This window comes from Stegostoma tigrinum, chromosome 14 (genome assembly GCF_030684315.1).
Source record: "Stegostoma tigrinum isolate sSteTig4 chromosome 14, sSteTig4.hap1, whole genome shotgun sequence".
NCBI lineage: Eukaryota > Metazoa > Chordata > Chondrichthyes > Orectolobiformes > Stegostomatidae > Stegostoma > Stegostoma tigrinum.
The window spans coordinates 48,508,209-48,533,899 of record NC_081367.1 but is presented as its reverse complement, the minus strand read 5'-3'; the positions used below and the strand labels follow the sequence as shown (position 1 = coordinate 48,533,899).

Sequence of the window (25,691 nt, the reverse complement as noted above, 5' to 3'; positions counted from 1 at the left end):
AGGTGGCATTCGAAGAGGCGGAGTCTTCCGGGGCTCAGTGGTTTTGCTCAGGGATTGAGTCAAGACCGAGAGATGGAGGGGGGGAACGTGGACCTAGATCCAGACTGGACCGAGAGGGAATTCCAGCAGCTGGTCAAAGCCATAGGAGGCAGGGAGAGTATTTTCCTGATTGGGGAGGTGTGCGAGAGCAGGGACCTAATGTTTCAGTTCGTGAATAACTTGTTTCCATGTTCAGGGAAACTTTGCAATAAACTGTCAGAGGCGGATAGCAGTCAGCACACGATAGAGACGCAGTGGAAGAAATCTGAGCCCGATAAGGAGCGAGAATTGGAGAGTTTATTGGAATCTTCCAGCAAGGTGACCCACATGGTTAATGTGAGTAAGGAGCACAGGAGGATCAAAGCCCGGCTTATTCTCTTTCTCTTCCATCAAGATTTCATCTGTAACAAACAGAACGATCTCGTGATCCGAGAGCTCTTGAAGGATGTCCGGCAGAGGTCCAGCTCCTGGGATGACTTACCCGCTCTCATTGGGGTGGTCCACGCTGAAGCTGTTACCGGGGAGCTGAGTGTTGCCGTTCGCCTGATCGACTATTACCTGCGGACAGTTTTTCATCGGCATCCCGGTGAATGTGTGCAGGCTCTACCTTTCATAGCCAGCCAGCCAGATTCTATGTTACAGCTGAAAAAGACCACCTGTGTTGTCCTTCGAGCTGTTTCGAGCATCACAGCAGGTACCTAGTGAGACTCTCGCCTAATTCAGGGTATTGTCGTATACTACATTTCTGTGTGGAATCGTAATTTATCGTTGTTTTTGGTGGATTTTTACCCCTCCCCCTCCCCCCCGGCCTTTACCTTAACCGAATGTAGTTGATAATCCACAAATGCATTGTTGCACTAGGAATACCAGTCCGGGACAGTTCGCCGCTTTTGTTCTATCATTTCATAAAGGACGTGGCTTTTGTTCTCCTACCTATTAAAACTTGTCTGGTGCTAGTGATCCCAAATGTATTTTGCTGCCCTCTTCGAAGGTTCATGTCGCTAGCATACAGATTTTAAGACACAAAGTTCACTGGATCTCGCTTGCAGGATGATTGAACAGTATGTTTACTAGAGTCCGGTTTAGCAAGGTCAGTTACCGTTAGTGAGACAAGAGAGCAACATTACTTCCACCTTCTCTCCCCACCCCCCCCCCCTCGCCCCCGGCGCGCGCGCACACGTTCACACGGGGGAGAAACTGTGTATCTAATAAAGTTGAAGAATTGCTCTTCAGCCAAGCGGGTGCGTCAGAATAGGGAATTCGATGTCAAACAGGTAGAAAGGACAAAAGAAAAAAAACGAAGGATTGGATTGAGTGAGGGTCAAAAACTGTTTTAAAAATAAATATCTTAATAATTAATATCTAAAGAAATGAGAGTGTTTGCTTGTCAAAGTTGAAAGGGTACTTGGACTGAACTAACCAAGTTTTCTTTGTAACAGGTTTAGTCCATGCCAGCACTGTCACTATGAACCTTCATACACTTCCTTGAACAGGAAGCCAGATACAAACCACTTTTGTGCAGCTCATAAAGGAGTAGGATTTCTTGGCATTTATGAGTAAATTGGGCAGTAATCTCTGGATATTTATATTTTACTGTTAGTGGGATCAGTAGAAACTGCTTGTGTTATCTATGTGTAACAATAACAGTATATAAGAATAGTTTTCTCATTGAAATCAACACAATGCTCACGATATTAAACAAAAAAAGTATCCTACTATTGAATAAACAGACCATAAAAGAACATTGAGTATATTTTTGTCACTAACAAGCCTGTATGCTACGAGTGGATTAGGATCTTGTCACTCAACTGGAATAAGAGTGTTTTTGTCCAGAAGTTATAGTCCTTATGGCCATGCAAATTTAACATCTCATTCATTAAACAAAGTTAGGCCAGATATCAGAATGGTAAGTTTTGGATACCAGCCCAGCCCGCCCCCGCCCCCCGAAAAGGAGAGATCAAGGAGGAACAAAGAAAGGTAAAGGATACGCAGAGCCAGTAAGGTATTCAAAAACATTGAAAGGAAGAAGTCTAATAGACAGCAGTGAAAGATTAACAACAAAAATAAAGTTGCTGGAAAAGCTCAGCATGTCTGGCAGCACCTGTGAAGGAAAAAACAGTTAATGTTTCAGGTCCAGTGACCCTTCCTCAGAACGAGGTTCTGTGAAAGATTAACGCTCTGTTCTCCACTCTGCGTTCCGCTGACCCGTTTTCTTCTAGAATATCTGTCTCGTTAGTCCTTCTGGTTCAACACGCACTTCCTTTGCCCGACCAACTCTAGCTGTGCCTTCAACTTTTTGAGCCCTAGGCTCGGGGGTCCTCACCCTATACTCTTCAATTCAGCTCACTTTGTCTTATTCTGAAATTGTATTTAAGCCTAATTATTTGGGGGAAAACCTTGTTTGTCCTAAGTCATTCTGTTTGGCCTGGTGTCAGTTTTCCTTAATTATTTGTCTTCAACGTGTGCACATTGCTGACAAGGTTGCTGCTACTCATTCCTAATTGTTTTTGAGATGAATCAATGTGGTAAGAAACTTCCACGTTGAACCACTGCAGCCCATCTGGTGTAGGGATACACAGTGCTGACAGGGAGTTTCAGCATTCAGGAAAGAATGGAAAGATAGTTTCAAGTCGGGACTGTGTGTGACTTGGAGAGGAACTCGCAGGTGATTGTATTTCCGTGCCTGTGCAGCAATTGCCTTTTTTTAGATGGCGGCAGAGATCGTGGATATGGAAAAGCTGTCAGAGAATCCATCGCAAGGTACTGCAGTACATCTCCGATTGCACACGGTTGGACCATGCACTGTGATTGTACACATTGAACTGGTGGCAAAGGGATTGAATGTTTAAAGTGGTGAGTGGGGTGGTTATTAAAAATGATATTTTGCTTCTTGAGGGTTGTGGGAGTCACAGTCTTCAGGCAAAATTTTATCACATTTACTTTATGGATCATAGGCAAGCCTTGCAAAGTAAAGCCACAGTAATATTTACTCAATTGGTCCATTAAGCCTCTGTTCGTGGTAACCCTCAGGTTATTGATAGTGGGCAATTCAGTAGTAATGCTGTTGAATTTTAAGGGGAAATGGTTAGATTCTATCTTTTTTGGAAATGGCCATTGTCTGACACTTTATGCCACAAATCCTACATTCTATTTTTCAGCCCAAGTCTCAATGTTGTCTCGGTCTAGTTGCAAGGTAACAAGGTTATAGAGCTGGATGAACACAGCGGGCTGAGCAGGAAAGCTGACGTTTCAGACCTACCCTAGCTTTCCTGCTCCTAAGATGCTACTTGGCCTGCTGTATTCATCCAGCTCCACACCTTGTTATTGGGCTGTGAACACAGATAGGAGGGTGTGACAGCTAATGAGGAAGGTATGAGGACATAGATGGTTAACATGGAGGATCCTTGGGCCTGCAATTGTCTTAACAGTTACAAGATTCTTGCAAGAGTGGTGGCTGTAGGGAGGAACAAATTAACCACAGCACCCTGGTGCTGGGAGACATTCAAGCTGAGGAAGGAAGGTAGAAATAGCTATGTAGTTACAGTAGGCAATAGTATAATTGGGAGGATACTGTTCCCTGCAGCCGAGAGCAGAAATCCCAAAGATTGTATGGTTAAGGACATGTTTTCTGGGCTGGAGAAAGACTTGGAGAGGGAGGGAAGGGAACCAGACTTGTACTACCGACATTGATAGGGTGAGAAATGAGGCTTTACTAAAAGAGTTAGAACAGTCAGGAGCTAAAGTAAAAAGCTGAACCTCCAAGGTAACAATCACAGGCAAATGAAGTCATGGAGTTAAACATATGGCTCAAAGATTGTTGCGGAGGAATGAGTCTGAATTTGTGGGGCACTTGTACTATTACTGGAGTAGAAGGGAGCTTGTCTGGTGGGATGGGTTTCACTTAATCTTTTCTGGGACCTGTGTTATCGCAAACAATACTTACTCTAATCAGAGATGGCAAGAACTGCAGATGCTGGAGATATGACAGTGTGGAGCTGGAGGGGCACAGCAGGCCAGACATCCTCTGATGCTGCCCAGCCTGCTGTGTTCCTCCAACTCCATACTCCCTCTAATCAGGATGTCTGCTCAGCCATTCCAAGGTTCCATCCATGCGATTAATACTGGCATGTCAATTGCAGCATTGATTTCCACTTTCAGAAGTCATTGCAGTGCACAGAACTTGTAAGTCCACACAGCCAGAAAGAAAATTGAAAGAAAAATGCTAGTGAATCTAATAAATTAGGCTGTTGAGACGCCTTTTAAACAGTTGAGAGGGAGGGGAAGCAGAGGGAGATGGGCAATGTAGGCTTACAAAACAAGAGAATACTGCAGCATTACAGGGCAACTATTTGGATAACACAACCCAGAGTGCGACAGGAAGGGACAGAGGATATGAACTGAGAAAAACAGTAGCAAATAGGATCAAAAGGGAAATAAAATGGCTTGTAGAAAAGGCAAGTTTGATGGCTTTTTACTTAAATGCGCCTTGTATTTGTAACAGAATAGATGAATTCACGGCACAAATTCAGATTAATAGATATGGTCATTACAGAGACACACATGCAGGTGATCCAAGCTAGGAACTAAATATTCAGGGGTGTGTGACCTTTTGAAAGGATAGTTCAGAAGGAAACAATGGTATAATATTGTTGATATGAGATGGAATAAGTATGATAGCAAGAAATTATCTTGAATTGAAAGATGTAAAATCTGTATGGGTAGAGGTAAGAAATAAAAAGAGAAATAAAACATTGGTAGGAGTAACCTATAGACCCCAGTCGGACAAGAAGAAACACAGTTGCTGTGGAGAATCAGATGAAACTGCTTGTTTTAAATACACAACAGGATCCTTTTCTTAAAGAGGTGCAATTTTAAATTAAAATCAAGGAAAATCAATGGATGAAGTTCTTGAGAATTTGGGGAAAGGGATTCGTCAGATTGAGCCTTGCTGATGATGATCGTCTGAAAACCGCTAAAGGGGTGGAATGATTGTTAAAAGATGCTAGAAATTTTGACCAGGTGTGATGGGGAGAGGTGAACCTTCAGAGCATTGGAGATGATGAAATTAACCCTTTTAATGATACATATTTGCAGAAAAGCATAGTCGAAAGTGAACATTTTCATAAAGAATATTTTAAGCTGTGCAGTTAGTCAAAATGAAATTTTTAAATACTTTCAGAGAATTTTTTTCAAGAGTCAGCTTCTTGCATTTATTGGCTTTGTTTTATCATATGCCAGTGCACTGAAAAGTCATTAGCAGTAGTTGACGTTCTTTTGATGATTGCAATCAGACTAAATCTTCAGCACTTGAAAACCTGTTATGATAAATAAGGTAATCTAGCCAGCAATGTTACCAAATAAAAACCAAAAGAACTGCGCATGCTATAAGTCAGGAACAAAAACAGAAGTTGCTGAAAAATCTCAGCAGGTCTGAGAGCATAATAATCAGAGTTAACATTTTGGGACCTGTTCTGATGAAGTGTCACCGGACCTGAAATGTTAACTCTGATTTTTTTTCTTCACAGTTGCTGCCAGACCTGCTGAGCTTTTCCAGCTACTTCTGTTTTTGTTCCAGTAATGTTATCACCTGTCTAAAGGGAAAATGCAATTCATCTCTTTGGATGTGTAGAAATAGCAGTATATCATGAAACAATGTGCTATCAAAGCAGGGCTATTGGAAATTATGGGATTGGAAAACACTATTACAAATTCACATTGTGTACTAATAACCTTGTCATCTTTTGTTTGCTAAATGCAAACCCAAAGCAACAAAGTATGCAAAGCCCAGAGGGTGATATTTTAATGACATATTAACGGACTGTGAATACACACAGAGATAATGGGAACTGCAGATGCTGGAGAATCCAAGACAACCAAGTGTGAAGCTGGATGAACACAGCAGGCCAAGCAGCATCCCGGGAGCACAAAAGCTGATGTTTCGGGCCCAGACCCCTCTGAAGGGTCTGGGCCCGAAGCGTCAGCTTTTGTGCTCCTGAGATGCTGCTTGGCCTGCTGTGTTCATCCAGCTTCACACTTGGTTCTGTTGTTGTGAATACACACAGTTTATTTTCTTGAAAGAAGGAATTTATGCTAGAGTGTAATTGAGCAGTATATTTTCTCTTGGAATAGCTATTAGATGAAGTGGGGGAGTCACGCATAGATTTGAATGTTCCTGCAACATGCAGGACCACACCACAGACAGAACCAGAGTAGTACCATCAACCAGAGATCAGAGGACGTTTAAGAGAATGCAAAATTGAAGGTAGGAAATAGATGAAGCAAACAGCACATTTTAAGAAATAGTTAACTGTGTGCACTTATTGTTTTCCTACATATAACAGCTGAGATGCAGAACCCACTGTTTGGAATTTGCAGTGACTTTTTTGCTTTGCTTTATCGCTTCCATGTCACAACTATGGCGCTGCATGTTGCAGGAAGAGGTGAACCATTAGGGTACAGATCTTCCAGTAGTTAGTGAGAAGTTGCTGAAGAACCATAATTGAGAATGATTGCTGGACCACCATCAGTCCTCTGTAATTTCTCTAGAGCCTTAACTACTGCAACTTTTTCTTTCTATTCTTTTCATTTGTTTTTCTCAGCATGACTGACATGTAATTGGAAACTTACAGTTTTAAAAACAAGTCAGTGAGGATAACTTGATTCAAATTAAAGCAAAGCTGTAGCAGCTTCTTCGCTATATGATATGCAGTAAATGCAACACACGGCCATGAAGGAATCAAATGTTTTAAATCTTGGTTCTTAAATTCTGGGTTGCAGCATTTGCACCCCAGCACTGTTCCTGTCAGTTCCAAGCTCCTAATTATTCATTTGAGATGCATCAAGGAGTGGATTTGTGAATGGGTTCATTGGTCAATTGGTCATTTTAGATTGTACAGAAAATGAACGTCAAACCAAAATTCACAGAATAAACATTTAAATATCTAACTCCTCAAGGCTTTACTTATTTGCTTACTCACCATTAATGATTAATGTGTGGTCAATAACGTGGTCTGTATACTTACAAAAATTGAGTAATTTGAAGGGATCAGCTGGAATTCCATTCAGATTGTCAGGACTTTACTTGTTTATTTACTGGAAATGCAACTAAACCATGAAAGAGATTTTGAAAATAGTTGAAAATTCTCTTTTATTTTTCTACTTCCTAAGTATACATATCATCACTCTCCTAGGAAAAAACTCAGCCTGCTCCTCTGTGCAATATTTTTAGGAAAGGGCAATACTGATGTTACTGAACTTCATTTAAATGGTACCACCTCCGGAGAGATATTCCTAGTATGGTTCTGATCTTGTCGTAGTGGGTTTTGAACACAAACAATTGTTTAAGTTTAGAAAAGCAGAAAATTGGATGTGGGGAGATCTAAAACAAAGCTTAAAAATGCTACAACCATAGATGCTGCTGACCTGAATGTTTCCATTGTTTTCTGCTTGAGTGGACTAATAAAAAGGAGAATGAGATGCTACTACATATATAAGCCTCAGTTATTTTGCCCACTTATTAATTTCCATGATTTATGACTCTGAATTAAAATGCATAACAGAATTCCTGTATTATTCCAACAGTCTTAATTTTGGAAGAGAATTAAATTTCTATTACTTCTCCAAATATTAAATGTAAGGTGTAATTGTCCTAGTTCAAGTTGGTTTATTAGGTTTTATTTTTCTTCTATAAAGAGTAACATATCATTTTTAAAGTGCCTTTGTATACATTTACTTCTCAGTTTTTATTAAATGTTTAAATCACAAATGTAAACTCAGTCCTTCCCGAGATTTTTCTTCTGGAGTTGCCTACTTGAAGAAGGTAGGAAAACAGGTATGTCCACAGGGCCTGATTACTTCAGGGTTTCCTTGAGCTATTCCCGTGACTTGTATTTCTCCATTTTTGTCTATGCGCCATTTTGACTTTCTATTTAAGTTTCTGCGTAAATGATTGTTGCCATTGTACATCAAATTTCACACTATGCTAGAACTTCTTCCAGTTTAAAATCATCTCACAAGGTAGCTGTGGAAATGATTAAATTCAGCTAAAAGATCCTGAAATTAGACTAGATTTTGAAGTTATATTGCTTATGAAATTGTCAATTTCTGCTGAAATTACACCTTTGAATCTGACAACAACATTTAAAGTCAGCACAGAGAATAGAAGTCATTAATGATTTGGATCTGACTATGAGAGGCATGATTAGTAAGTTTGCAGTTGACACCAAAATAGGTTGTATAGTGGACAATGATTAAGTTATCTAAAATTACAAAGGGAGCTTGATCAATCGGGTCAATGGGTTGAGAAGTGGCAGACAGTATTCAATTGAGATAAATGTAAGGTGTTGCGTTTTGGTAAGGCAAACCAGGGCAGGACTTGTATATTTAATGGTAGGTGCTTGGGGAGTGTTGCCGAACAAGACCAAACAAGGGGTACAAGTGCATTATTCCTTGAAAGTGGAATCACAGGTAGACAGGATGTTAAAGAAAGGTACTTGGCACACTTGCCTTCGTTGGTCAGAACGTTGAGTGTAGGAGTTGAGACATCATGTTGTGGCTGTGTAGGACATTAGTGAGGGCACTTTTAGAATAATGCATACAATTCTGGATGCCCTTCGATAGCAAAAATGTTATTAAACTTGAGAGGGTGCAGAAAAGATGTACAAGGATGTTGCCCAGACTGGAGAGTTTGAGCTTTAGGGAGAAGCTGAATAGGCTGTGGCTTTTCTCCCTGGAGTGTCAGAGACCAAGGGGTGACCTTGCAGAATTTTCTAAAATTGAGAGTGCATGGATAGAGTGAATAGCCAAGGTCTTTTTCCTAGGGTGGGAGAGTCCTGAACTAGAGGACATAAGTTTACGGTGAGAGGGGAAAGAATTAAAAAGGGACCTGAGGAGTAACTCATTCATGTAGAAGATAGTGCTTGTATAGAACATGCTCTCAGATGAAGTGGTGGAGGTGGATACAATTACAACATTTAAATGCCATTGAATGGATATATGAATAGGAAGGCTTTAGAGGGATATGGGCCAAATGCTGCCAATGGGACTAGGTTAGTTGCAATGTCTGGCTGCCAATGGGACTAGGTTAGTTGCAATGTCTGGCTGGCGCAGACATGTTGGACTGAAGCGTCTGTTTCCATACTGTATGAATGTCTGACTCGAATTCATTCTCATGGTATGGGCTTGCCTGACAAACCAGCATTTATTGCCCATCCCTTACTGTCATTTTAGCTGATAGTGAGCCATTTGAACCACTGCAGTTCCTATGGATTATATTTCTTGTAGTGTTTTTGACACTGCTAAGAGGTTTGCTGGGCCAATTTAGTTGGACTATGCAAACAGACCTGACAACATTCTGGCAATGATACTGAAGACTTGTGCTCCAGAGTGGGGAGGCAATAGCTAGTGGTATTATCGCTGGACTGTTAATCCAGAAACCCAGATAACATTCTGGGGACCTGGGTTGGAATCTCAGCATGGCAAATGATGGAATTTGAATTCAATAAAATATCTGGAATTAAGAGTCTAATGATGACCACAAATCCATTGTCCATTGTTGGAAAAAGGCATCTGGTTCACTAATGTCCTTTTAGGGAAAGAAACTGCCACCTTTACCTGGTCTGGCCTACGTGTGACTCCAGATCCACAGCAATGTGGTTGACTCTGAGCTGCCCTCTGGGCAATTAGGGACGGGTAATAAATGCTGCCTTGCCAGTGACGTCCTCATTTCGTTAATAAAAAATTTAGCCATGCCCCTAACAAGCCTTTCCAGAACAGCCACAACATTGAGCAATTTTCTCCAATGGTCAGGTAGATGCTTTAGCATGTTGTGTCTATGAAAAGCAGAACAACTCCACTTGGCCAATTTAAAATCCATTAATACACTATCGATCATTAGTAAAGCAATAGAAAGTATCACCGACAGTACAATGAAGTAGTACTTACTCAGCAATAAACTGCTCACTGCTGTTTGGTTTGGGTTCCACCTGGACCACTCAGTTCCTGACCTCATTGTAGTCTTGGGTCAAACACAGACAAAACAGCTAAATTCTAGAGGTGGAGTGAAAGTAACTGCTATTGACACCAGGACAGCATATGACCAAGTGTGGTATCAAGTAGCCTTAGCAAAGGCAGTGCTGATGAAATTTGGGAAAAGACTCCCAGTGTAATCCTACCAAGCACAAAGGAAGATCTTTATAAGAAGATGTAGGAGTTTTTTTTTAATTCACTCGTGGGATACCGGTGTTGCTTGCTTGGCCAACATTTATTGCCCATCCCTGTTGCCCTTGAGAAGATGGCAGCGAATTACCATGGAAACCTTGCATCTATGTGCTTTAGGTAGACCCACAATGCCATTAGGGAGGAAATTCCAGAATTTTGACTAAGTAACACTGAAGGACCAGTGACACATTTCCAAGTCTGGATGGTGAGTGGCTTGAAGGGGAACTTGCAGGTACTGGTGTTCTCAATGTCTCTGTTGCCTTTGTTCTTCTAGGTGTCAATAATTGTGGGTTTGGAAGATGCTTTTTAAGGACCTTTCCTGAATTTCATTAATCGCTTCAGGCCTGGGACTGAGATATAGGCGTTCCTGGGGCTAGTGTCCTCGACCACACCATCACAATCCACTTCATCAATGACTCTCTTTCCATCATAGGTCAGACTCCTCATAACTCCTCACAAACTGAAGCTGTCTGTGTCCACATGCAGCATTAGCTGGACAACATCCAGGCTTAGGCTGATAACCGGCAAACAGTTTTCACATAATATGTGCCCAGCAATAACCACCTCCAACAAGCATGAATCAAATATTGACATTCAATGACATTAAAATTACTAGATGACCTACAATCAACATGTTTGACATTACCATTGGTCATGTACTAAACTGAGCCAGCTATAAATACTGTACCTAAAAGAGCATGTCAAAGGCAAGTAAATCTCCTCATAATTCCGCAAAACCTGCCCACCATCTGTCAGGCACAAGTCTGTGATGTGGTAAAAAAAATCTCCGTGTGTCTGGATGCTTGCAATACCAACACTGAAGAGGCTCAACACCATCTAAGACAAAGCATCATGCCTGATTGGTGCACTATCCAATTCTTTCAGCAATTCATCCCTCCACCACTCATGAAAAACGACAGCAAGTATGCTAGCTACAAGATGCAGCAGCAGCTGAGCATATTCCTTCAGCAATGCCTTCCAAACCTGTAACTCCTAGAAAGACAAAGACAGCAAATGCAAGGGAGCACCACCCACCTGCAAATTTCTCTCCAGTATACACAGCATCCTGATTTTTGTTGGGTTAGAATCCTAGAAATCAGTGTGGTGAGTCTGCACCAATCTTCCAAAGAGCATTCCACCCAGACCCACCCCATCCTCGTAACCCTGCGTGGGGTTTTTACCATTGCTAACCCACCTAACCTGTTCATCCCTAGTCACTACAGGGCAGCTTTTTTTTTTAGCACAGCCAATCCACCTAACCTACACATCTTTGGGCTGCGAGAGGAAACTGGAGCACCCAGAGAAAACACAACACAGACATGGGAACAACATGCAAACTCCACACAGTCATACAAGGCTAGAAAGAAACTCACAGTGCTAACTACCGTGCCACCATGCTGGCACACTCTATCCTGGAACTCTCTCTCTTTCTAACAGCACTTTGACTGTACCTCTAGACTGCAATGATTCAAGAAGGCAGTTCCCCACCGCTTTCTCAGTCACAACTGGGGCTGGATTGTTATTGTTGGCCTTGCTAATGGCAGCCATATCATGTGAATGCATTTTTAAAAATAACAACTGTTGTTGTCGATCTGAAGTCACACATAAGCCAAATGAGTAAGGTCATAGATTTTCTTCTTTTAAAAGGAATTAACACACTGGATGGGTTTTCAATTGCAAACTGATCATGGCCACTATTACCGCTAATAGCTTGATATTATTTATTTATTTTATTTCTTTATTTAATTTACTAAGTATAAATTCTCCAATATCACAGCAGCATTGACTTTACAGCTCTGGATTATTAATGTAGTTAGAACATAGAACATAGAACAGTACAGCACAGAACAGGCCCTTCAGCCCACAATGTTGTGCCGACCATTGATCCTCATGGATGCACCCTCAAATTTCTGTGACCATATGCATGTCCAGCAGTCTCTTAAATGACCCCAATGACCTTGCTTCCACAACTGCTGCTGGCAACGCATTCCATGCTCTCACAACTCTCTGCGTAAAGAACCTGCCTCTGACATCCCCTCTATACTTTCCACCAACCAGCTTAAAACTATGACCCCTCGTGCTAGCCATTTCTGCCCTGGGAAATAGTCTCTGGCTATCGACTCTATCTATGCCTCTCATTATCTTGTATACCTCAATTAGGTCCCCTCTCCTCCTCCTTTTCTCCAATGAAAAGAGACCGAGCTCAGTCAACCTCTCTTCATAAGATAAGCCCTCCAGTCCAGGCAGCATCCCGGTAAACCTCCTCTGAACCCTCTCCAAAGCATCCACATCTTTCCTATAATAGGGCGCCCAGAACTGGACGCAGTATTCCAAGTGCGGTCTAACCAAAGTTTTATAGAGCTGCAACAAGATCTCACGACTCTTAAACTCAATCCCCCTGTTAATGAAAGCCAAAACACCATATGCTTTCTTAACAACCCTGTCCACTTGGGTGGCCATTTTAAGGGATCTATGTATCTGCACACCAAGATCCCTCTGTTCCTCCACGCTGCCAAGAATCCTATCCTTAATCCTGTACTCAGCTTTCAAATTCGACCTTCCAAAATGCATCAAAATGGTTCTTTGGATTACTGATCCACTAGCATAGCAATCTACATTACTGGGTTATTCCTGTGATGACTGGAGCACAAGAGGTGGTGTGAAATTATGTAAATTTTATTTTTTTGAAAACTGATAATATTTTAAACTGTATGAACCAATCTTGTAACAATGCCTATGAATGACATCTAACAATACTAATTTGTCCCAGTTTTTTTTTAGACATGGAAAAGAGCATACACTCTAAAATATAGACAGGATCCAAAGATAATTTTTAAACTTTCCCTTTGTCGTTTTCAGCTGTTCTTTATGCACACAGCACATGTTTATTTTGGAGTTTGAAATGGTAAGAACTAAATGGCAGGTGAAAACTTTAGTTAATTATGGTTCTAACTGAATCAGATGCTAAAAATATATATCATTACTTTTTAAAAATTATTTTGAAATCATTAATGACATATGGGGGAGTATTCTGCAAGGCGACAATAACACCGTGTCAGATTTGAGCTGTTGCTGTTTGTCAACATGCAAAACGAGGTATGGCACAAGTCAGTGAGAATGTTTGCTGTAATGCTGACTGTAAGCAAATTTCTTTCAAATATTCCCTCTAAAATGTTCTGAAATATTCAGCAGAATCAGCAAAATAACTTTTTTTCTCATTTTTCAATTGATAAGAGAGCAAGTAAAAACATCAGTGATTTCTAGAAAGAAAGTTCTGGAAAGAAAGTTGATAGAAAATGAAGAATTGAGGCAAGTAGGTGAAACCAAGGCGTTCAAGGACCCTTTTAATGTATATTTTTAGATAGTTTGCACACCTCTATAACTGTAAAGTAGCTTACTTCACAATTTAAAGTGAGGTCAGAAATAACTGAAAAGTCTCAGCAGATCTGGCAGCATCTGTGAAAAGAAAGCAGAGTTAATGTTTCGGGTCCAGTGACCCTTCAGAAACTGAGTTTTTCCAGCAATTCTGAAGAAGGGTCACTGGACCTGAAACATTAACTCTGCCTTCTCTCCACATATGCTGCCAATCTTGTTGAGATTTTCCAGCAATTTATGATTTTATTACTGATTTTCCAGCATCAGCAGTTCTTTGGTGCACATGGTTGATTTCTTATAAAAAAAACCAAAGTGTGACGAAGGTTCCATTTCATTGGAATTTCAGGCTCCAAAAGTGAGCCTTAAACTAAATGTCCTTTTTTTCATTTATTTCTCTTACATTATGTAGCCAGTTAAAATCTCACATGTGAAAAACTTACTGGTACTAACCACCTATTATCTCAAGTTCCAAAGACCTTTATTACCCAAAACTTTTTTATTTGGATTTGCTTAATCAATTTTCATCCTTTCATATCTCTTTTGCAATCCACATAAAGATGCAAATAATATCCTTTGTGAGACTGGCTTAAGTCTATTATGCACCTCTGTGCTCTTTCTAACCTTTTTAGATAAGCGATCATACCAATACAGTCCTTTTGTTGTCCAGCTTACTGGATCAGTCACCTATTGGTTTCACTCTTGCCTATCTGATGACACCCATTACATCATGGCAGTGGCTCCCTTCAGCGTCTATGTTGTTGATCAATTCTGATCTACTTTTTCCAATATTTAAATGCTTGCTTTCTCAATACATCATCCACAGATCGAGATGAAAGGAAAATTACACCGTATAGGCAGTAGGAGGGACTGAAAGGGGAAAAAAGTAGTCTAGGTTTGCTGGTAATAACAGAGTTACTGCTGTTTAGGAAATGTAAACTTGTAATGATATGGCTGGATAATATAATCATATGTCTTAGTTTGAATATATGTGGATAATATAATCACGTGTATTCGTTTGAACTTGTTTGGATAATGTCTACCAACTTGGAATGTGAACTATGCGAACAGCTTGGGTAGAAATGGGTAAGTGAAGTATAACCTTTTGTTGGAAGTTACTTGTAGGGATAGTTGTTTGCAAGTTTACCTAAAAAAAGGATAAAATCTTATGTTCTTGCAATAAAGATTTGAGCTGTATAGCATTTTTGGATATGCATGAATAAATCTTTAAACAAAAACCAGATGAGACTCTGGTTCCTAAGAGGAAATAAAGGATTAAACTTGCCCTTCAGAGAGTTTACCTGTACACATATATTGTGCTATCTCTCCCTCGTTCTCCATGGCCTTTTTTTTATTCCTACAATGCCTCTATACTATTTCTCTAATTTCCAATTTTGGAATCGTCATTTCCTCCAACTAAACGCGGGGGGGAAAATACCACATTATGTTTTGGTTTCTGGTAGAATTCCACATTCCAGCTCACTTCCTTGCTGTCATTATATTGAACAAAATTGTTCACAAAATTAATTTCATTGTTTGAATCTAAAATGAATTTCTGACTCCATATCTTTCCCATTACACTAGCTGCCTACTTCCACCACTGGAACATCACATCATCTAACATGTAACCATTTGCTGCTGAAACCTTCATTCATTTATCACATCTACACTCAGTTATTTTGATCTTATACACCCCGTAATTTCAGTTCCCTCTTTATACCTAAAAGCTTAAATTTTGTAGACTTTAATGGAGTCTACCAAAAATATAAATATGCAGATTTTAAGTACCTGTGAGAATTCTGTATTTGGATATTTCCAATACTGTTTATGTTTAATGTTTAATTCTGTCTATTTAATTCCAGTTTCATCATTGTTCTCCTTAGTAAGTAATAAAATTTTAGGGATGTATACCACTGCTTATTTTGACCCTGCCAGGGAAGCGGGAATGTTTTCATTTCCTCAAACGTTACATCAACAGGATAGTAAATTACTTTGTCTTTGGTGAAACTGGAAACTAAGGAACTTTCATTTTGCTCGCAGATACAAGGAAGAGACAAGGGATATGTTTTCCCAGAATTCACTGTTTGTTCAGGAATACCAGAAGGCGTATAGAGGACAGACAAGTTAATAACATTCGGAATTGTATCGAACAAGAAGGTACGTGGAAAATGACACTGCCTTTTTTAAAAAATATGTACAAAATTTTAAACATACTCATTTGCCTGTGTCTGGTAGTCTGGTACTTCTAGACCAAATGGAATGTTCAAACATCCTTCATTAGAATTGTACAGTATGAAAGGAAAGCATTTAACTCATTTGAGTTTGTAAATCTTTCAAAGAACAATCCACGTCGTATTCAATTCTCTCACTTTTCTCCATGTTCCTGAAATTACTTTGCTCCTTCAAAGTATTTGTCCAATTCATTTAAGACTACTACAGAATCTTTATACAGGAAGAACAACGTTTGTATAATACTTAACATAGTAAAAGTTTCAAGCTGCTTCACCTGAACATCAAGTCACCTAAAGAGATATTCAGGCAGATGATCAAAAGCTTGTCAAAGCATTGGGTTTTGAGGATCAGATTAAATGAGGAAACTGTGGTTGAAATGTTTAGGAAGGAATTCCAGAACTCAGGGCCATGAAAGCTAAAGGTATGTCCAAATTCTTTTAGGTTCAACTCCCATCATGGTATCCACGTCCTTGGACCATAAATGTCTGTCTCAGGATTACTACTCAAGTGACGTTACCACTACACTAACGCCCCCTAAAGGCTTGTCTACCCAATGGTGATTAAAGGCAGAATAGATTAATTAAAATGAATATGCTCAAGAGGCCAGAATTAGATGAGTATAAGAGTGTAGGTGGGCTGTGGACCTGCAGCAAATTGCCCACCCTTATTTGGCAAAGCCATGGAGGGATTTGAAAATGAGGTTGAGAATCTCAAAATTGAGGTGGAGCATTACCAGAAGTCAGCATAGATTGATAAGCACAGGGTGATGGTTGAACAGGACACTGCTGCAAGTGGAGATGAAGTTAGAGATTTGGATGACCTTAAATTTATGAAGGGGAGAATTAGAGAAGTTAGCCATGAGTAAGTTGGAATGGGTAAATCTAAACTTGAGGGTGGTACAAATGATGGTTTTCCTAACAGGTTGATGTAGGTAAAGAGTTAGGCAATGTTAGAGAGGTGGGAATAAAATTCTTGATGGGTTTGGGTCCACATCTGCATGCCATCTTAGGGTCAAATATTACACCAAGGTTACGAACTGTCAGCTTCAGTATCAGACAGTTGTCAGGAAGAGGAATGGATTTTGCAGACAATGGAAAGATATTGTTGGAATTGATGAAATTTCTTTTCATCCAGTAATGGATGTCTGATGAGTACTGTTGTCCTTCACTGACAGTGGAGAAATTGGAAGAGGAAGTGGTGATGTAAAAGCTGGATATTGGAGATAATGGGAACTGCAGATGCTGGAGAATTCCAAGATAATAAAATGTGAGGCTGGATGAACACAGCAGGCCAAGCAGCATCTCAGGAGCACAAAAGCTGACGTTTCGGGCCTAGATCCTTCATCAGAGAGGGGGATGGGGTGAGGGTTCGGGAATAAATAGGGAGAGAGGGGGAGGCGGACCGAAGATGGAGAGTAAAGAAGATAGGTGGAGAGAGTATAGGTGGGGAGGTAGGGAGGGGATAGGTCAGTCCAGGGAAGACGGACAGGTCAAGGAGGTGGGATGAGGTTAGTAGGTAGATGGGGGTGCGGCTTCGGGTGGGAGGAAGGGATGGGTAAGAGGAAGAACCGGTTAGGGAGGCAGAGACAGGTTGGACTGGTTTTGGGATGCAGTGGGTGGGGGGGGGGGGGAAGAGCTGGGCTGGTTGTGTGGTGCAGTGGGGGGGAGGGGACGAACTGGGCTGGTTTAGGGATGCAGTAGGGGAAGGGGAGATTTTGAAACTGGTGAAGTCCACATTGATACCATTAGGCTGCAGGGTTCCCAGGCGGAATATGAGTTGCCGTTCCTGCAACCTTCGGGTGGCATCATTGTGGCACTGCAGGAGGCCCATGATGGACAAATTGTAGATGGCGGAAGTGTCGGAGGATGATGTGTTGGATCTGGATGTTGGTGGGGTGGTACGTGAGGGCAAGGGGAATGCTGTTTTGGTTTTTATTGCGGGGACAGGTTGTGAGGGATGAGTTGTGGAAAATGCGGTTGAGGGCGTTCTTGACCATTGAGGGGGGTGAAGTTGCGGTCCTTGAAAAACGAGGACATCTGAGATGTGCGGGAGTGGAATGCCTCATCCTGTGGGCAGATGCGGCCAAGGCGAAGGAATTGGGAATAGGGGAAGGCATTTTTGCAGGAAGGTGGGTGGGAGGAGGTGTATTCTAGATAGCAGTGGGAGTCGGTGGGCTTGAAATGGATACTGGTTTTTAGGTGGTTGCCCAAGGTGGAGACAGAGGTCTGGGAAGGAGAGAGAGGTATTCGAGATGGTCCAGGTGAACTTAAGGTTGGGGTGGAAGGTGTTAGTGAAGTGGTTGAACTGTTGTTCGAGCTCCTAGTGGGAGCACGATTCGGCACCGATACAGTCATCAAAGTAACGGAGGAGGAAGTGGGGTTTAGGGCCTGTGTAGGTATGGAAGAGGGATTGTTCCACGTAACCTACCAAGAGGCAGGCATAGCTTGGGCCCATGGCCACCCGCTTTGTCTGTAGGAAGTGCGAGGAATTAAAAGAGAAGTTGTTGAGGGTGAGGACGAATTTGGCTAAGCAGATGAGGGTGTCAGTGGAGGGGGACTAGTCGGCCCTGCGGGACAGGGAGAAGCGGAGGACCTTTCGGCCATCTGCATGGGGAATGCAGGTGTATAGGGACTGGACGTCCACGGTAAGGGTGAGGTGTTGGGGTCCGGGGAATTGGAAGTTCTGGAGGAGGTGGAGGGCATGGTTGGTGTCATGGACATTGGTGGGGAGTTCATGGACCAAGGGGGAGAAAATGGAGTTCATGGACCAAGGGGGAGAAAATAGAGTCCAGATCTCCACCCCTCTCACCCACTCCAACCTCTTCCCCCAGAGAACGTGCACCCTCCGCTCAAATCCCAACCTAACCATAAACCCGCGGACAGGGGAGGCGCTGTTGTAATATGACGTGCTGACCTCTACATTGCCGAGGCCAGGCGCCAACTCTCCGACACCACCTCCTAACATCCCACTGATCATGACCCCACTCCTGAACACCAAACCATCATCTCCCAAACCATCCACAACCTCATCACTTCAGGTGACCTCCCACCCACAGCCTACAACTTCATCGTTCCCTAACCCCGCACCACCCACTTCTATCTCCTTCTCAAAATGCACAAACCTGACTGTCCTGGTCGACCCATTGTCTCCGCCTGTTCCTGTTGTGGCCTCGTCTACATCGGGGAAACCAAGCAGAGGCTTGGGGACCGCTTTGCAGAACACCAATGCTCGGTTCGCACTAAACAACTGCACCTCCCAGTCGCGAACCATTTCAATTCCCCCTCCCATTCCGCAGATGGCATGTCCATCCTGGACCTCCTGCAGTGCCACAACGATGCTACTGGATGGTTGTAGGAACAGCAACTCATATTCCGCTTGGGAACCCTGCAGCCCAATGGTATCAATGTGGACTTCACAAGCTTCAAAATCTCCAAATCATCAAAACAAAACAAACATGTCCCTTCCAAAAATAAGAATGTTACTGCTAAATCTAGACCCCAGGATTGTCTAGAAAAATATAGAAGCTTAAACAGAAAAAGAAAGTTCATGATAATCATGAAAAATTCAACTCTGCAGATGGCCTAGAGAAGTATAGAAAGTACAGGAATCAAGTTTAAACATAGAAATAAGGAAATTAAAGAGGACACAAAAAAAATTAGCAATTGAGATAAAGGAAAATGCAAAGATTTTTTAATCAGTATATAAAGAGCAAAAGAATAGTTAAGGAAAAAATGGGATCTATCAAAGACAAAGAAGGGAACTTGTGTGAAGATGCAGAGGACATGAGAAGAATATTAAATGCACTTTCTTTGTCTCTGTACACATGAAGGAAAGGGATTATAATGATGTGGTAATCCAAAAAGAGCAGTGTGAACTTTTGTCCAAAAGTTTGGCAAAATTTCACGTATAATGCATCACGTGTTTTGTTCAGAATAACTTTGGAATTTGAGGAAGACTGCATTCAAATCAAATCCAGAATGATTAAATGTTCTGATTTTCTGATTGCTGTAAACTCCTCCGTAGACAGAGTTGGGTTATTTTCATCCAATTTCTGATGTGATCCTAGCATAAAAGTTATTATTTGACAGAGTGCCAACAGAATGACTGACTGACTTGTTTGGGGATTTGAAAATTAACTAATCCAGCTGGTCCTCTGTGTCTTGACTGAAGCAAACTAAGGTGGAATAGAAAGAGTTTTACTTTTCTGCATCATTTTGTACTGTAACTAAAGTATTTGTTTTCTGCCAAACGAAATGAAAATATTTCGTTCTGAGCTCTACTGTCCTTCATACTGACAAATTCAACTCATTGAAAATATAACTTTTGTTTTCTGGCTTTAAAGCAAATAATAATTGTGGGATTATGCTTTTGATGTTTGTATTGTACTTTTTAGGAACATCCAAGAAGTCTGCTTCACAACAATTGACAGTGGATCCATCCACCGTTAGTGGCAGTAAAAAAGACCTGCAGATTGACTCTAGCAGAAATAATGGACTGAATATGGAAACAGAAGTTTAAATGATTTTTATGAACTGTGATTTTCTATGTTAACATGTTTATTAAGGAGAACCATGACCTGCTGAGAAAAACAAATTAAATGATTTTCCAGATATGACATTTTCTGATTTTTTTTCAGCACATTGATTGTGGAGAATTGTCAGTCTAGTTTATCCAAACAAATACTTAATTCAGACTAATCTAAAATATTGTTTAGTAGCTCTCACATTCGATTTAATCTATGATCAACAGGTGTGTGCATTTTGGTTTTAGGTTTGTCTTTCACTTAAATGAATTTACCAGCTGTAAATATTGGAGCTATGATGAGGAGAGAAATCTTCATGGAAGACCTCTGCCAGAAGAAGAGAAATATGCAAAATTGATAAGGCTTGTCTGAAAATATTTAAAAATCTCTTTTTAAACTTTTTTTAAAAAACCTAATATACCTGAATGAACATCTATCGAGTAAGCTGATAGTTTCATTATCAATGAAACTCATAATAGTAACATTTTAAATATTTTAAAAGACTACCGATTTAACGCCTATCAGTAGGCTTTTCCTACAATCTGCCACTGAAGCTTTTGAATTTAATCCATATGTTCTGATTTGTTTGCTCACCAAAGAAATGGAACATTGTTTTATGTAACTTCAGAGGACTTTTTTTAGGAGCAGATGATTGCTTATTTTTAAGATGACAAATTTAATCAAACTTGTAATTTCAGAGGAAACACTGCTCAGATTTGCTGTCCCCAACAGTATTAGCTTAAGTCTCTCGATTTCTAGTCCAGTGACATTACAACTACATCACTGTTTTCCCAAAAGTCACATTCATGGATTTGTAGCTAAGACTTCCATGTCTTCCTTTGACTCTTTTCTATGGCTTTGTATCTAGGTATGCCAATTAGAATTATCAACTTAGAATTGATTTTTTTTATACAACTGTGTATCACAACACTTTTCTTGGAATTCAAGAGTTTCAGGGTCTATTCGTGGTTTAGTCAGAGGCTGTTGCCATTGGCTTTGTATGAATATCTTGCACATTCTTTTCAAGCTTTCCTTTAATCCGCCAATCAAACCATTGAGTCTTGCTATAAGACAGACTACAGAACTGATCACATTGAACCTAACTTAGTTATAAAACGGTTTATGAACGCAATTTTATAAACTAATTATTTGGAAATTATTAATTGAAAGAATCTACCTACAAATAAACTTGCTGCTTTTCAATTCATCTATATTCTATTGACAGTATTCATGTTTTATATTGAATTTCTAGATAGCATGGTGCCATCATTTGCTTAACCTACAGACACCATAAAAATATTAATGTTTTTGTATTGTTTATATATGGAACAAAAGACCAGTGATTTTAGATATGATTGTTATAAACTGTGTCTTGAAAATCATATCTTTATTTTCTCAATGGTGCTGAAGAAATTTAAGAAGGAAGAGCCTCAGGACTGAAGATGTTGTATTGTGAAGATACCCACATAGATTATTAAGTAAGATGGATGGAATGCCAGCATAAAGTTGTTAGGGTTGAAACACAGACTTTTCATCACAACAGTGGATAATATAAAACAAGACTATTGCACTACGAGATATGCTATATTGCTATATAGCACATAGCAAAGGATTTTGCACAATGGAGCAATGTCGCTGGGAAAGCAGTGATGATGTCAAAGTCATGAAATCCTCAGCTATGTTTCAACAACTGGATGGTCATAATACATCAATCACAGATGCAGACAATTAAAAAAAGGTATCAAATAGTTTACAATATTTGACACAAGTTTCTCTTTGCTGGCATAACTCGGTACGTCACTCTCAATTTCTCGCAAGGTGTTCTCTCTAAGAATTGTTTCAGACATGAGGCTTGCATTCTGTATGGAATACTAAATGTATGTTTCGAAGAATAAATGAAATTGATTCTTAAATATACTACTGTCCTAATGTTTCTGAATTTGTTAAAAGGATGCAAATGAATTATCCAGCAGTTAACATCTGACCGAAGCAATGACATTCACACAAACACAGAATGCTGGAGAAACTTGGCAACTCTGGCAGCATCTGTGTAGAGAGAAACTAAATGTTAACATTTCACATTCAGTATGATTGTTCATCAGAAATTCAAAGTGTGATGAAGAGTCATATGGGAGCTGAGATGTTAATTCTGTTTCTCCACATATGCTGTCAGACCTGCTGAGTTTCTCCAGCATTTTGTGTTTGTTTTAAGATTGCCAGTGTTTGCAGTGTTTTGCTTTTATTCAAAGAGATTGGCAGTCCTGTTGTCTTACAGCCAGTGAGGCTGGCTGAAACGATTGGTATGTACATATCAATTAAGAACAGTAGTAGGCCATTTGTTCCCTGTATGCCATTGAATAAGATTATGGCAGCTCTGGTTGCAACTGTATTCTGGCCTATCCCCGATTTAAATGATGACTCCCTTTTTGCTTGTGTATTTTTGTATCAATCTCATTCTTAGACTCTATATCTTGTTAATTAGAAATTTAAATTTTAGGCTCTGAAAGGCTGAGCAGGTTTGTTAGAGAGTAGCTGAACTATGTTCAGTTGCCAGTCTCTGGATGCTGCGATATACTGCAGTGCATCTGGAGATAAGAATGGAAAAAATTGAAGTTTTCACCATTGGTTGATCTCCTTGATTTGTGCTGTAAGTATGTGTGCAATAGAACAAGTGAGACTCACATAAAATACTGTTATCCTGTGGTCTGTTAATGTTTATTTTCTAAGCACTTGTGAATGAATGATGGTCATTCAGTGACATACCTGCACTGAGAATCATAGAAATTTACAACATGGAAGGAAATCGTTCAGTTTATCATTTCCATGCCCGTGAATAATGAACCACTCAGTCTAAATGAGTCTTCTAGCTCCTCGTTGATAGTCAATAGATTATGGCACTGCAAGTGCCTGCGTACTCAAGTACTTCTTACATGTTTGTTCTGACTTCTGGCTGTCCTACCCTTGGAGGCAATGGGACACAAATCCCCACCACTTTGAGAGAAAGGTTACTCTTAGGTTTGCATCTTGATTATTGACCCCTCAACTAAAGGACTGCTTTATCCAGTCTATCTAAATGACTTATTCACTTAATTGCTATCCACTTAGTCTAAGTCTCTCAGTCCTAAATAAAACAAATATTAGGAATAACCAATAGACCAAACAACTACAATTTTCAAGTCCAGCAACATTCTCATTAATTTCATCACACCTCTTTAATACAATCATGTGGTGACCAAAACTAGAGTTGGGGCCTAATGAGATTTTACACAGTTTCTGTGTAAGCTTCCAGCTCTTACTATACACCTTAGTTTATAACACAGGAGTAATAAATAGAATCTGGGAGCTCTAAGATGTATGTGCATGCACAGCCAGAACTACGCTCTGCAATCACCGCTTAGCACACCAATCCAGATTGGAGCATTAACTTCTGGTACAAGAATTTGCTGTAGTGCATGGACTGCTGAGGTCTGCATGGAACAGACTCTGAATTTTCAAAATGATAATTTTTCAAAAAAAAGTAAACATTTTTAAATGAGAATAATTACCTGTATCACTGGAACGACAACACTAAATTTTAAATAATATCACCACAAAGATGATTGATCTTGGTCTCCTGCTGAGTTTAAGGATTGCAGCTTCTAGTCTTTAGGACAGTTCTTTCACAAGACGTGCCCTGATAATATTCTAGCACTATTCCTGAAGGCCTCCTGCAGTGCCACAATGATGCCACCCGAAGGTTGCAGAAACAGCAACTCATTTCACAATGAGTGAAAACAGCAGGCCAAACAGCATCTTAGAACAGGAAGGTTGACCTTTTGGGCCTAGACCCTTCAGAAATCGGGGAGGGGAAGACAGTTCTGAAATAAAAAGGGACAGAGGGGGAGGCAGATTGAAGATGGATAGAGGAGAAGATAGGTGCAGAGGAGACAAACAAGTTAAAGAGACGGGGATGGAGCCAGTGGGGGTGAGTGTAGGTGGGGAGGTAGGGAGGAGATAGGTCAGTCCAGGGAGGACAGACAGGTCAAGGGGGTGGGATGAGGTTAGTAGGTAGGAAATGGAGGTGTGGCTTGAGGTGGGAGGAGAGGATAGGTGAGAGGAAGAACAAGTTAGGGAGGTGGGGAAGAGTTTGGCTGAGTTTGGGATGCGGTGGGGGGAGGGCAGATTTTGAAGCTTGTGAAGTCCACATTGATACCATTGGGCTGCAGGGTTCCCAAGCGGAATATGAGTTGCTGTTCCTGCAACCTGCGGGTGGCATCATTGTGGCACTGCAGGAGGCCCAGGATGGACATGTCGTCTGAGGAATGGTGGGTGTGATGAAGCTGGAGGGGTGTGTGAAGCGGACAAGAGTGTCACGGAGAGAATGGTCCCTCCGGAAAGCAGACAAGGGTGGGGAGGGAAAAACGTCTTTGGTGGTGGGGTCGGCTTGCAGATGGTGGAAGTGTGGGAGGATGATGCGTTGGACTTGCACATCCGCTAATGTGGTATACTGCATCTGCTGTACCCGTTGTGGCGTCCTCTACATTGGGGAAACCAAGCAGAGGCTCAGGGACTGCTTTGCAGAACACCTATGCTCGGTTCGCAATAAACAGCTGCACCTCCCAGTTGCAAAGCATTTCAACTCCCTCTCCTATTTCTCAGACGACATATCCATCCTGGGCCTCCTGCAATGCCACAACGCTGCCACCCAAAGGTTGCAGGAACAGCAACTCATTTCACAAGCTTCAAAATCTCTCTTTCCCCCCCCACCACATCCCAAAATCAGCCCAGCTCATTCCCACCTCCCTAACCTGTTCCTCTGCCCTATCCCCTCCTCCCACCTCAAGTTGCACCCCCATTTCCTACCTCCTAACTTTATCCCGCTCCCTTGACCTGTCCGTCCTCCCTGGACTGGCCTATCTCCTCCCTACCTCCCCACCTACACTCACCTTTACTGGCTCCGCCCCCGCCTCTTTAATTTGTTTGTCTCCTCTCCACCTATCTTCTCCTCTATCCATCTTCAATCTGCCTCCCCCTCTGTCCCTTTTTATTTCAGAACCCTCTTCCCCTCCCCCATTTCTGATGAAGGGTCTAGGCCCGAAACATCACCTTTCCTGTTCTTCAGATGCTGTTTGGCCTGCTGTGTTCATCCAGCTCCACACCTTGTTATCTCCGATTCTCCAGCATCTGCAGTTCCTATTATCTTGAATATTACTGAAGACTTGTGCACCAGAATTTGCTGCACCCTAACTAAGATGGTCAAGTAAATCTATACGATAATGTTGGAAATTGCATAAGTATGTCCTGCTCACAAAACGCAGCCCAAATCCAA

At 41.1% G+C, this 25,691-nt stretch overlaps 2 protein-coding genes across 6 annotated transcripts in view; one reads left to right on the top strand and one right to left on the bottom strand.

The window, feature by feature from the left end:
- Window positions 1–25,691, bottom strand: part of iqcg (IQ motif containing G) — a 90,180-nt gene that overhangs the window by 63,615 nt on the left and 874 nt on the right. Inside the window, exon 1 of one of the 5 annotated variants that reach the window (XM_059651126.1) lies at window positions 973–1,082. The exons of 2 other annotated variants lie outside the window; for them this stretch is intronic. The gene's annotated coding sequence lies outside the window, so the exon portion shown is untranslated. Of the gene's footprint in view, window positions 1–854; window positions 939–972; window positions 1,083–25,691 lie in introns of those variants that run through there. 2 more of the 5 variants (XM_048542173.2, XM_048542174.2) reach the window with 2 other exon arrangements.
- LOC125457648 (uncharacterized) lies at window positions 55–22,244 on the top strand. Its single transcript, XM_048542177.1, has 3 exons — window positions 55–733; window positions 15,670–15,786; window positions 20,255–22,244. Exons 1-3 carry the CDS (start codon window positions 73–75, stop codon window positions 20,377–20,379), a joined length of 903 nt encoding a protein of 300 aa, XP_048398134.1. The 5' UTR covers window positions 55–72; the 3' UTR covers window positions 20,380–22,244.

Bases quoted from the DNA above. Each gene is read 5' to 3' on its own strand.
- LOC125457648 (XM_048542177.1), top strand. From the start codon at position 73: ATGGAGGGGGGGAACGTGGACCTAGATCCAGACTGGACCGAGAGGGAA. The intron at 734-15,669 runs GTACCTAGTGAG...TTTTGCTCGCAG, and splicing joins TGTTTCGAGCATCACAGCAG to ATACAAGGAAGAGACAAGGG. The intron at 15,787-20,254 runs GTACGTGGAAAA...TGTACTTTTTAG, and splicing joins GAATTGTATCGAACAAGAAG to GAACATCCAAGAAGTCTGCT.